At 42.2% G+C, this 14,218-nt stretch overlaps 1 protein-coding gene across 2 annotated transcripts in view; it reads right to left on the bottom strand.

The window, feature by feature from the left end:
* The window catches only part of UTRN (utrophin), a 930,516-nt gene that overhangs the window by 211,830 nt on the left and 704,468 nt on the right, over window positions 1-14,218 (bottom strand). For both annotated transcript variants that reach the window (XM_069769124.1, XM_069769123.1), the window contains exon 57: window positions 5,527-5,795. In XM_069769124.1, coding sequence (XP_069625225.1) covers window positions 5,527-5,795 — 269 coding nt within the window. The remainder of the gene's footprint in view (window positions 1-5,526; window positions 5,796-14,218) is intronic.

Raw genomic sequence — 14,218 nt, forward strand, 5'->3', positions numbered from 1 at the left:
CCAGCTCTGATGACTATTTACATCCACCTGCCACTGATGGGATTGGTGGGGGTGCTGCGTGTAAATCCTCCACCTATCTGATATTGATGACCCATCCGAAGCCTGAACAACACGTTTAATTATGGAATTATTGACAAAATCCAAAGGCAATATTGAATTCCATGCCATCTTGCATACTGCTTTATAGTTAATATTAATATTGGCCTCATTGTAACATTAGCTTATAGTGCGCTGAGCATGCACACATGGATTGATTTATAAAGATAAGGGTACGTTCACATGGACAATTTTAAATGTATTTTTTTATTTTTTTTTTGCATATAGTTAGGTCCATATATATTTGGACAGAGACAACATTTTTTCTAATTTTGGTTATAGACCACAATGAATTAAACAAAACAATTCAGATGCAGTTGAAGTTCAGACTTTCAGCTTTCATTTGAGGGCATCCACATTAAAATTGGATGAAGGGTTTAGGAGTTTCAGCTCCTTTATTGTTTAAAATTCATTGTGGTAATGTCTATAACCAAAATTAGAAAAATGATGTCTCTGTCCAAATATATATGGACCGAACTGTATATGCAGGTTGTGGCCTGAAATTGGCAGAGGGAATTACGGGCATCTTTGGCACATTGTGCTTTTTTCCACACAGCACAAAAAAATGTTTAAAAAAAAACACAGAAGTTGTGTGCAAACATAAAAACCAGTGGAAGAATAATGCACACAGTGAAACAGAACATCATGGCAGAGAATCACACTTACACAACATTATCACAGCATCGAGATAATAAACCATGGTACTCTCATACAACACATAATGGATACTCGACTCTCTCAGGCCCTAGTGCCCAGGAGTAACTGGAACCACCAACATAGTTCTCTCTGATGTAATACTTTTTTGATCATTTTTCTACCGTGCAAATCAAAGGTTTGCTTTTTACTGACAGATGCTAATATTTCACCTCCATTTACCACCTATAAATTTCTGAGTCATTCAAGCAGCCTGCCAAGCGAAGCATAAAGCATCTAAAACAAGACATGAAATGAAATGATTATGATAGTTTGTGACTTTATTATTATATCTCAGCAGCTGCTTAGTGATTCATGTTTATAGATCTGAAGCTTGCAAAACCTCAGTTTAATTGAATATATAATTTTCAGCAAAATGTATAAAGGTAATAAAAATGAAGCATAATTTCACACTAATTAATTGAGCATTGAAAGTGTAATTATAACCAGAATCCACTAGTCACTGGTCTCATTTCAGGAATCTGTAAGATGTCACTGCCTGAGGTCAAGTGTGATGTAATGTACAAGGCCAAGAGAGTGAAAGAAAATATGTAGGGGAGATTAAATGGAAATGCATCTGTTCTGTGAATCTATCTTCTATTATACATCACTGAATCACTTCTATAAGACATTCCAACAGAATCGTGACACACATTGTAAATAATAATGTATATGATGAAATGCAGTGGATGTTTATTAGTATTTCATATACCTCTATACAACTTCTTTTATGAAAGTGAAATTGTCATGGACATTTCTAACTGATCTGATTCTTGATTCTTAAAAGAGCTGTCAGTACGCCGGGACACTAGGGATAAATGCGGTATCCACCGCTAATAGAGTGTCACTATTACCGCATTTATCCCTAGTGTCCCGGCGTACTGACAGCTCTTTTAAGCCTCAGCGCCACCTATTATTCTGACTCACCGTCAGTTGACCAGCCTGGTTCTGTTACTTCCCGGCTTGTTGCCTTTTTTTCCAGCATGTCTGATTGATGCAAATCCGAGTATTCTATTGTTTTTGGGGCCATACAAGTATACAATTATACCTAGCACACTGATGAAGGTCCAGTATCGACCGAAACGTTTGTGATTTACTGTATGTAATAAATCCCCACTTTTTTGCATCACAACACCCTGGAGTGTGCTAGTCACTTTATATTGTATACGTTCAGGTTTGGGCACCAATGACTGTGCACCTCCCCTATTTAGGCTGTGCTTAGCATCTTCTATATCAATTTGTGGAGTGACATGCCTGGCATGCCAGTGTACGGAGACTTATAAGACATACAATGCTACTATGGGAAATTAAATATGCAAATTGACTCTTCAGAGAGGAAGGGGACGACAGGTCTAGTGCCACCTATTAGAAGTAATAATCCTAAAACTCAATATCGACCCTTTCAAGACCCTTGCCATATGACTTAGAATACAAGCCAAACCAGAATCTCAATTTGCAGATATTGGGGCACGGCCCCTTCTCAGTGCAAAGCATAAGATCTGATTTATCCTACGTTATGTGGCAAAACTAGTTAAAGGGTCAATATTGACTTTTAGGATTGCTACTTTCAATAGGTGGCACTAGAGCTCTAGTCCTGTTAATCTCTGATGAGGCAATTTGCATATTTAAAAGGAGCCCGTCAGATTCATACTTCCCAAACCACGTACAACACAAATCTGGGCTTTGCTGCACGATTACAGCCAGGTTTATTTTTCTCCCCCTGGCCGGATTCTTCCCACAGCATTCTGGTTGATTGACAGGTCTCTTCTATGTGTGTATATATGGAGACCTGTCAATCAGCTGGCGTGGCTAAGGGGAAGCTATCTCAGGGTGGTACTGGACAAGTCTCGTCTTGCCTAGTCTTAGTCTCACCTATGGTCACCTGCAGGATCTTCAAATTATATTTCCTATAAAACGTCTGAGCATTTCAGAGAACAAAGTACCTGGCTGTAATCATGCACCCCGGCTCTGATCCTTGTTCCTCTAATGTGGGTGGTATGAATCATCTGACAAGTACTCTTCAACCAAAAGGCAAATCACAAAGTGACCTCCTGCTGGGATCCCAAGCAATAAGCTCTTATCTGTGTGAAAATCCGGTGGTAAATATTCAACTTCCCAGCAGATCCACCAAGGGAGAAATGAATTACTACAAGGTGCCCATTTAAAACAGTATATTTTCTATGTTATGCAGGAAGCTAAAAGTTCTCCAAAATAAGCGACTGTAATCGCTTTCTCCCCTAGCTAAGGAATCAGGGTCATGAAAAGAAGACCCCTTATTTATGTCATGACACAGGACAGGATTTTTCTCCCATCTTGGTCAGGCTGGGTTAACCTTGTTTAGCCTCTCTTTGGTTCAGGGAGGGCTATTTAGGTCTGCTGCTGGCCTGGTTCTATGTCAGTGATACTTTTGCTAACCCAGCTTGAGTTTCTGACCCAGGTTATTGTTCTGATATTGTTGTGCTTGTGTATCCAGTGTATGACCCGGCTTACACTCTGTTTCTGTTTCTTGATTCGTACCGCTTTGTACTCTCTAGTCCCGACCTCTGGCTCTGTCGTTGACCACTCTCTGTCTTGTTCTTTTGTCCTGCGCTCCCGTCTAGCTTTCAACCTCGGCTTGTCCCCCACCATCCTTCTGTCTCGTCCCTGGCTACTGCTAATCTTCCCAGCTTCTGACCTCGGCTTGCCTGACTATGTACCCAGTGTTCACCTAGCTGTCGGTTCTCATCCGTTCTCTGAGTTTTGCTCCGCCCCCGGCACCTTCCCAGCCATCGCGTGATCTGCCAGGTCGTGCTCCGCTTTCCCTCGAGCACTGCGGTGTCCGTGCATTCCCTGGCTGTCCTACGTTTCACGTGCAGTGATCCATTGAAATACACACTGTGTGTGTGTCTTTACAATTTAATTCAGAATTCTCTAATAGAATGTATTAAACTTGGAAACCCTTTTAATACAGTACAGACCAAAAGTTTGGACACAACTTCTCATTTAAAGATTTTTCTGTATTTTCATGACTATGAAAATTGTACATTCACACTGAAGGCATCAAAACTATGAATTAACACATGTGGAATTATACACTTAACAAAAAAGTGTGAAACAACTGAAATTATGTCATATATTCTAGATTCTTCAAACTAGCCACCTTTTGCTTTGATGACTGCTTTGCACACTCTTGGTATTCTCTTGATGAGCTTCAAGAGGTAGTTACCGGGAATGGTTTTCACTTCACAGGTGTGCCCTGTTAGGTTTAATAAGTGGGATTTCTTGCCTTATAAATGGGGTTGGGACCATCAGTTGTGTTGTGCAGAAGTCTGGTGGATACACAGCTGATAGTCCTACTGAATAGACTGTTAGAATTTGTATTATGGCAAGAAAAAAGCAGCTAAGTAAAGAAAAACGAGTGGCCATCATTACTTTAGGAAATGAAGGTCAGTCAGTCCAAAAAATTGGGAAAACTTTGAAAGTGTCCCCTAGTGCAGTGGTAAAAACCATCAAGCGCTACAAGGAAACTGGCTCACATGACGACCGCCTCAGGAAAGGAAGACCAAGAGTCACCTCTGCTTCTGAGGATAAGTTTATCTGAGTCACCAGCCTCAGAAATCACAGGTTAACAGCAGCTCCGATTAGAGACCAGATCAATGCCACATAGAGTTCTAGCAGCAGACACATCTCTAAAACAACAAGTGCTAAGCATGTCTGGGAACTCCTTCAAGATTGTTGGAAGACCATTTCCGGTGACTACCCCTTGAAGCTCATCAAGAGAATGCCCAGAGTGTGCAAAGCAGTCATCAAAGTAAAAGGTGGCTACTTTGAAGAACCTAGAATATAAGACATATGTTCAGTTGTTTCACACTTTTTTGTTAAGTATATAATTCCACATGTGTTAATTCATACTTTTGATGCTTTCATTGTGAATTTACAATTTTCATAGTCATGAAAATACAGAAAAATATTTAAATGAGAAGGTGTGTCCAAACTTTTGGTCTGTACTGTAGTTCAAGTTTGTAGTATGCAGATGGATACATTCTTAGAAGGAACTGAAGTTAGACAAGACCCTAAAACGTTAGCATGAACAAATTTGAGAAGTGAAAAAGATAGGTAAAACACTTGCTTAAGACCCCTAAAATTTTAAGTTTTATTCCAACAAGGAGGGTAGGAATGGTAGGAAATTCATCAGTCAACATGTCCTAACATGGCTACTCCATCACACTTTCGAGTCAATATAAAAGGAGAGATATGTCTAAATGTATCGATAGGGAAGATGGGGGAATGACTGCAAAGTAAAGGAAGACAAAGAATGGAAGTCAACTAAAGTTAAAAGCTCTTTTTCATGTTCACACAAAACTTGAAGAATTAGTCAACAATTCTACTCAAATAAGAGGTTTTAAAAAAGTTCCCAGGTCAGAAAAGTCAGTGAAGCTCTTTGATACTAAATTATAAAAAAAACACAATCTATGTACAGCACTGGACAATATGATGTATATAATATACACAGGAAGAAACAAATATATTTATGTGCAAGTGATGTGCCTAACCACTAAAATAAAAAAAAATGCACCCCAAATATTTTCACTTATGGGGATCAGCCGGCACTTGCTTGAGGCAACATACAGTATATGTGTGTGTGTGTGTGTGAATGTCAAAGAATAAGCATGAGCTTCCACACTATGTACATGAACATGTAATAAATATAGCAGGTAAGTAATATGGTGATCACTGGGCTATACTGAAATTACTTACACTTGTCTTCTCAATGTGCTCCTTCAAAGAGTCTATTAATAAGTCTCCGACTGGCTTCCAATCACTGCGCACTTTCTCTGCTGCCACCAATCTTGCATCCAGATCATCCATTGAACTTTGCAAAACACTCAATCTTTCCAAAGCTTTCTCCACTTGCTTCTGCCAGCTGACAGCCTGCGAGCTTAGGCTTTCCCACTTCTCTTTAACCTCTATTGACTGTTTTCGCATAGTTCTGGCAATTTTTTGGGCTTTCTCTTCGGGGGTTAATTCTTTAGGAGTAAAAAAAAAAACAGAAAGGCTTTTTTAGATTCAGCATTTAAAAGTCAAAATGTGGAGTATCATAGTCCAAGAGCTAAATATGGAGCACGGCATACAAGCTGATGATTTATTATATCTGAATTACTTAATCATAAACGGCTAATGCTTTTTTTATGGACTTCTTATAACGTCATACTTAATAAAAAATAAACAAATAATGTTATCTGGGCCTGGGTTATTTGTGGGCAGGAACTGTATCTTAACCTACAGTTCGCGTTGGTAGCCTTTCCTGATGCATACCTTATCATTTCCACAGATATAAGCGATATACGCAGTGGAACAGAGCAGCTCCATACATTTCTTAGTAGTCACTAATGAGCACAGCACTGATCTCCATGTTGTTGAAAAGTACAGATTTAACCAGCTGTCAGTCAGTGCTGGGTTCTTGGCTACAGCCGCCGCTCACTATGTACTGAGTGGTGATTGAAGCCACAATGGCCCACCACTATGACTGGAAGGCCAAGGCTTTCAGGAGGAACAAAGTTAATTTCCTCCCAACAGAAGGGCTTTCAGTGTGGGAACCGGACAGTTTCAGAATGTTGTGCCAGACCCCACCAATCGAAGGGCTCGTGCACACAAGTGTATAAATTAGACCAGTGATCTACCTCTATATTTTATGGATACACTGCAATTCTGTAACATAGGTGCTGAAAACGATAGCCGCTGCTGTAAAAAAAATGGATTGCACATGGATTGTACACAGATGACAAATTAGAAAAAAGCTTACCACTTTTCTGGTTGAAAATTGTAACAATTTTTTTATACTGTTGTGTAACCCTAGCATACTATTTGTGAGTTAATTGATTATACTATGAATAGTCATCAATATGTCAATCCATTAAGCCCTAGTCCAGAAAACTCCTTTTGTAATAATGCATCTCTACCATCCAGAACAGTATCATGATCACACCAGCAGAAATTTAAAATGATGATAATAACAATCCCAATCTTATCCAATTATAATAAGTTAAGGACACATGCATTTTTTTCAAAACAACCTGAAAAAGAAAAGGTATCTACAAGTTTCAAAACACCTCGATTAATTCAGTATCAAGTATGAGCCCCACTTGCAGATATGCATGCACGTTCAAACTCTGGCTGCTGTCAATGAAGTTATTAATGGTTACTTGAGAAATGTTCTTCCACGAATGATCTTGGGAACGCAAATCAACAAGATCCGCTGCTGGCAGCACCCTTTCCATTTGGCGACAAGTGAAGCCACAGATGTGCTTAATGATAAGTCCAGAGATGCTGCAGGCCATGGTAGCCCTTTCAGGCCATGCAGGCTGCTCACAGTAGCATGTGTTACGGAAACTACTTGGAGAATTGTTCACTGGTTCCATGATCAAATTAGTGTAAAGCCAACCTGTTAGTGTACAAGGAAAGAAGACTAAAAGAATCCAGCTACTGTATATTGTTCCACCCCACACCACAATCCTACTCAGACAAGAATGGGACATTTCTCTCTCATAACATCTTATTTTTGAAATGTATAGCTGCCATTAATTACTAAATTATGGTACTATTCTTTGTATTATGCTGCTTGCAAGTACTTTCCGTTTCAATTTAATTTAATTTAATTTAATTACTAAATTATGGTACTATGCTTTGTATTATGCTGCTTGCAAGTACTTTCCGTTTCAGGAAAGCATCCACTATGTATTTCCTTTAAGTAGAGGGCTTTTCGGTCTCTTTCGTCCCGCTACATTTAGCCCAACTTGGGTCTCTCCCTAAGGTGGCTAGCATGTATGTATCGCTTGCTCACCGAGCCCCACTCCATACAGCCAACCAATTCCAGCCCTGTGCTGATGAGGGCCTAAAGCCCGAAACACGTGTCCACAGGTAGGAATTGGTTGGCTGTGTAAATTTAGAAACTAATCCGCAGCATTGCACGCTTGGCGGTTCCAAGCGCTGTGGATTAGACAGGGGTGGAAAGAGATGATTTGCATAGCTCCGCCTACTGCAAAGGATTCTGGGTAAACCTGCTATTCTTTGTATTATGCTGCTTGCAAGTACTTTCCGTTTCAGGAAAGCATCCACTATGTATTTCCTTTAAGTAGAGGGCTTTTCGGTCTCTTTCGTCCCGCTACATTTAGCCCAACTTGGGTCTCTCCCTAAGGTGGCTAGCATGTATGTATCGCTTGCTCACCGAGCCCCACTCCATACAGCCAACCAATTCCAGCCCTGTGCTGATGAGGGCCTAAAGCCCGAAACACGTGTCCACAGGTAGGAATTGGTTGGCTGTGTAAATTTAGAAACTAATCCGCAGCATTGCACGCTTGGCGGTTCCAAGCGCTGTGGATTAGACAGGGGTGGAAAGAGATGATTTGCATAGCTCCGCCTACTGCAAAGGATTCTGGGTAAACCTGCTATTCTTTGTATTATGCTGCTTGCAAGTACTTTCCGTTTCAGGAAAGCATCCACTATGTATTTCCTTTAAGTAGAGGGCTTTTCGGTCTCTTTCGTCCCGCTACATTTAGCCCAACTTGGGTCTCTCCCTAAGGTGGCTAGCATGTATGTATCGCTTGCTCACCGAGCCCCACTCCATACAGCCAACCAATTCCAGCCCTGTGCTGATGAGGGCCTAAAGCCCGAAACACGTGTCCACAGGTAGGAATTGGTTGGCTGTGTAAATTTAGAAACTAATCCGCAGCATTGCACACTTGGCAGTTCCAAGCACTGTGGATTAGACAGGGGTGGAAAGAGATGATTTGCATAGCTCCGCCTACTGCAAAGGATTCTGGGTAAACCTGCTATTCTTTGTATTATGCTGCTTGCAAGTACTTTCCGTTTCAGGAAAGCATCCACTATGTATTTCCTTTAAGTAGAGGGCTTTTCGGTCTCTTTCGTCCCGCTACATTTAGCCCAACTTGGGTCTCTCCCTAAGGTGGCTAGCATGTATGTATCGCTTGCTCACCGAGCCCCACTCCATACAGCCAACCAATTCCAGCCCTGTGCTGATGAGGGCCTAAAGCCCGAAACACGTGTCCACAGGTAGGAATTGGTTGGCTGTGTAAATTTAGAAACTAATCCGCAGCATTGCACGCTTGGCGGTTCCAAGCGCTGTGGATTAGACAGGGGTGGAAAGAGATGATTTGCATAGCTCCGCCTACTGCAAAGGATTCTGGGTAAACCTGCTATTCTTTGTATTATGCTGCTTGCAAGTACTTTCCGTTTCAGGAAAGCATCCACTATGTATTTCCTTTAAGTAGAGGGCTTTTCGGTCTCTTTCGTCCCGCTACATTTAGCCCAACTTGGGTCTCTCCCTAAGGTGGCTAGCATGTATGTATAAATTACGGTAATTAATTTTTCAAGTGTTATGAAAAAATATCTATCTTTCAACTTCTGATCTGTGTTTTTCTTTACATTTTACAATGTCCCAACTTTTTAAGAATTGGGGTTTGTAATTAAATGGATTTTCTGGTCCAAATCGATAAGTCTGCAGTCACTCGGTGTGCAGTCACACAAAGTGAGGAGCGAGGCCAAGTCCATGGCCGTATCTATACATACATGCAGTATGTGAAGGGGATATTCATAAGCACCGCTAAGCCTGCCCTGGTTATTGAGCACTGTACTTCATTAAGACAAGACTGGAGGTCTTTAAATACACCTAAAATCAATGACTACTGTATCTCTCCCTGAAACTTGCCTATTAACTTCTTGTAATGAAATGTATTTTCTCTTCACACATGCTATCTGTATTCTGTGTATGGCTGACTGGGCTCTGAGGTCTTCTCTCAGCAACTACTCCTGCTTGGACTTTAATAGTAGCTATAACTCATTAGTAACATGTGACCTATAGTCTGTCATTATTGGCCTTGCTACAGAGTGGGGTGCCTGTAGGGCATTATAGGTAAGGCCACTATGCCATGCCCGAGATCAAGTCTTCCTTCTTTTCTGTCTCATGCCATCTGTAACATACAATATAGGAGAACGTAGTCAAATTCTGCGCTGCTGAAAATACAATATAGGAGAACGTTGTCAAATTCTGCGCTGCTGAATCATTGTAGTCCAAAGCTATTATTAAAAGTGGTCTTTATTCAACGCGTTTCTGAGTTTCAAAGAACTCCATCAAGAAATACCACATAAGAACCGTTTCTTATGTGGTATTTCCTGATGAAGGAGTTCTTTGAACTCAGAAATGCGTTGAATAAAGACCACTTTTAATAATAGCTTTGGACTACAATGATTCAGCAGCGCAGAATTTGACAACGTTCTCCTATATTGTATTTTCAACGGCCGGTCCCTCGTGGATCCGTGGATCTGCGGTAGCGAATCTCTCCAATGCTTGTCTTAGGCTGCTTTCACACATCAGTTTTTTGCCGTCAGGCACAATCCGGTGAATTATAAAAAAAAAAAGGATCCGGCAAAAGTTGCTGCCGAATCCGTTTTTTTCTCATAGACTTTTATTAGTGACCGATTGCGATGGATGGCCTTACTTTTCATCCGTTTTTTGCCGGATCCGTTGAAAATTGTTTTTCCGTCGGCCAGAGAAAACAGACATAGCAACGTTTTTTGTGTCCGTTGAAAAAACGGACCGTTCAGTTGCGTTTTCCATTCTGCTCTCTCTCTCCTCCATACCCTTAGATCCAATTAGCCGGATCAGCTAGTCGGATCTGGCGAAAAAAGGATCCATCGCATCAGTTTTTCACAATTTGCGATGGATCCGTTTTTTTCAAAATTCGTCAGATTGAGCCTGATGACACAAACCTGATGTGTGAAAGAGGCCTTCAGCTACATCTAGTGAGTGCTATTGCCTTGCATTGACTGCTTAATCTCGGATAAAACCCTATTGCGCTATTTCCCTCCACCAGTTTTTACAGCCATCTGTAACATGGCAGTGAAACGCGGAAAAATAAAAATAGAAGAAATGTACTGCATAGTGAAAATCCACCGATATAAGTGGTAATAAGTTACTGATTATAGTAGCACGCTCATCTAGCTTTATAACATATAAAGAGGTTCTTATTAGTGATGAGCGAATATACTCGTTACTCGAGATTTCTCGAGCATGCTCGGGGGTCCTCCGAGTATTTTTTAGTGCTCAGAGTTTTAGTTTTTAGCGCCACAGCTGAATGATATTCATCTGTTAGCCAGCATAAGTGCATGTGGGGATTCCCTAGCAACCAGGCAACCCCCACATGTACTTATGCTGGCTAACTGATGTAAATCATTCAGCTGCAGCAAGAAAAACTAAAACTCCGAGCACTAAAAAATACTCAAAGCAGAGGCGTAGCTAGAGCTTTTGCCGCCCGGGGCTGCTCCCGAGTTTGGCGCCCCCCCCCCCCTCCCCCCCCTGCTCAATACACACAAAGGTACCAAAAATAGTTTTCCTGTTTTGTAGAACTTAAACTGGGCCTAATGGTGTCACCCCCACATGCCAAACCTGTGACTTTTAAATAATTAAAATCAGAGAGAACAAATGACCGCCATACACAACAGAATCCACTATACCAAGACCAATAATATCACATACAGGAAGAAACACCACCACACCATGACCAGACCACATAGGGACCAAATAATACTATATACAAGGGACAAATACCGCCTCACCATGACCAGATCACATATTACCACCACTTGGTGACCAAATAGTACATACAAGGGACAAATACCACAACACCATTTCCAGACCACATATTACCACCACATAGTGACTGAATACTACAATACTGATCAGTAATAAAAAAAAAGCACCATACTATCACCATAAGTGCCATTATACACAGGAGATCTGTACTTAGTATGCAGTGTCTGTGTAGAGGTAATACTGAGATCACTGGTGATATTATACACAGGAGCTCTGCATATAATGTATAGGTACAGTGATCACTGGTGACATTGTACACAGGACCTTTGTATATAGTATACAGTATATAGTGTCAGTGTATAGGTAACACTGACTCACCAGTGACGTCTCTAGATGAAGTCCTTCATCTTTTATCCAGCACAGACCGCCATCATTTCTTCTAGCCAGGACTCGTTTCTGCAGGAAATAACACAGTTATCTCGAGCTCCGCTTGTAGAACACATTACTTAATTTTTAACAACTTCTACATTACACCACGAAGAAAAAAAGGCGATATAGTGTCACTCTGCACAGTAACAGGACCGCCCCCCATTTAAAACAGTATACTCAAAAAATAAAATAAATACATCACTGCAGTAATAATATCCCTTAATTAGCCCCTATGGTAATATCCCCCATCCTGGCCCCGTTTATCTCATTCCTGGCTCCAGCCATATGTTCTCCCATCCTGCCCTCATGAGTATCCATTCTACCCCATATGATCTCCCCATCCTGCCCCATCAGTCTCCATCGTATCCATCCTGCCCCATGTCTTTCATTCTGCCCCGTGTCTCCAATCATGCCCCGTATCTACATTCTGCCCATGCCTCAAGTCCTGCCCCCAGTGTGTCCAGCATATTACCCCCATGTTGTCCAGCAATCTGCCCCAGTGTGTCCAGCAATCTGCCCCAGTGTGTCCAGCAATCTGCCCCAGTGTGTCCAGCAATCTGCCCCAGTGTGTCCAGCATTGTCCCAGTGTGTCCAGCATTGCCGCCAGTGTGTCCAGCAATCTGCCCCAGTGTCCAGCATTGCCCAGTGTGTCCAGAAATCTGCCCCAGTCTGTCCAGAAATCTGCCCCAGTGTCCAGCATTGCCCAGTTTGTCCATAAATCTGCCCCAGTCTGTCCAGAAATCTGCCCCAGTGTCCAGCATTGCCCAGTGTGTCCAGAAATCTGCCCCAGTCTGTCCAGAAATCTGCCCCAGTGTCCAGCATTGCCCAGTGTGTCCAGAAATCTGCCCCAGTCTGTCCAGAAATCTGCCCCAGTGTCCAGCATTGCCCAGTGTGTCCAGAAATCTGCCCCAGTCTGTCCAGAAATCTGCCCCAGTGTCCAGCATTGCCCAGTGTGTCCATAAATCTGCCCCAGTCTGTCCAGAAATCTGCCCCAGTGTCCAGCATTGCCCAGTGTGTCCATAAATCTGCCCCAGTCTGTCCAGAAATCTGCCCCAGTGTCCAGCATTGCCCAGTGTGTCCAGAAATCTGCCCCAGGGTCTCCAGCATTGCCCCCAGACAGACATAAAGAAAAAAAAAAAAAAAAGTAAAATCCTCACCTCTCCCGTTCCCAGTGCAGGTCCGGTGCAGTCAGCGTCTCTCCGGCTCTGCGACGATCAGGACAGAGGCTGAGCGCGCAGTGATGATACAATCGCACCCTCTGCCCTGAGACGTCGCAGAGTCAGAGGGCGCTGAAGACGCTGGCTGCAGCTACCGCGCAGCCGCAGGAACCAGGAGAGGTGAGTATTATTAGCGCTGGCACCGGGGGAAGGGGGCGGGCGCCCGAAGACTTAAAGGGCCCACGTTTTTTTTTTTTTCTCCTCCTTCTGCAGCGCCGGCCGACCCGCCCCCCGCAGTGTGCCGCCCGGGGCGGCCCGCCCCCCCCGCACCCCCCTTCCTACGCCACTGACTCAAAGGACCCACGAGCGTGCTCGAGAAATCTCGAGTAACAAGTATATTCGCTCATCACTAGTTCTTATATAACAAGTATATAATGTCCATGAGTTACGAGGCAAGAACAGTCTCTTCCTAAGGACAATTAACACCAATCACGTAACATGGTGGTGTGGCCATTTCAGGGGAATTTGACTCAAACTAATCAAAATTTTTTGGGGATTTGAAAAATTTGTTCCAAAATTAATTCAAACAGAATTGATTTGCTCATTTCTCGTCAGTATGTTTAAATGGTTGGCACACTGTGGTGGAACGAAAATGGAGGAATGATTAAACAGCCAAGACAAAGATGTGATTTAAAAAATATTTAAAATATATCATCTTTTAGGTAGAAATGTAATATTCTTTTTTAAGTGCCTTGACATAAAACGTCTAGCGAGCTGCATTACTGAGATGAGGGGAAAAAACAAGCTTCAGATAACAGAGCAGGAGACCGGGAGCTCAAAAATGAGCCAAATACCTCATTATAAACTGGGAATGAAGAGAGCAGATGCAACAGCCATGACCCAAGCGTTTTCTTAGAAAGAAATAAGATCTCGCTAGCAGCTTCTGTGTGACTGCAGAGCAAGTTAATGGATTATTTTAGATTCCTTACAGAGACAATTACAGGAATTTGTGCTGCACCCCTGGCCAGCTTTCATCAAAACATTTTTGCAGAAGACAACATTTGATTAAGACTGAAAAGTCAGCAAAAGGAAAATATTCTTTTCATCATTAAGTTACTTTGGAAATAAGGAACAAGTTACTGTGTGGATGGAAGAGGCTAGTTTAAATGTAATTCCAGACCCTGAGACCCAGATGGTAAAGCATATTAATGGTGGAGTCCTATTAGGACACAGTCAGAAATCCTTAAAGGAATTG

This window comes from Ranitomeya imitator, chromosome 5 (genome assembly GCF_032444005.1).
Source record: "Ranitomeya imitator isolate aRanImi1 chromosome 5, aRanImi1.pri, whole genome shotgun sequence".
Classification (NCBI taxonomy): Eukaryota; Metazoa; Chordata; class Amphibia; order Anura; family Dendrobatidae; genus Ranitomeya; species Ranitomeya imitator.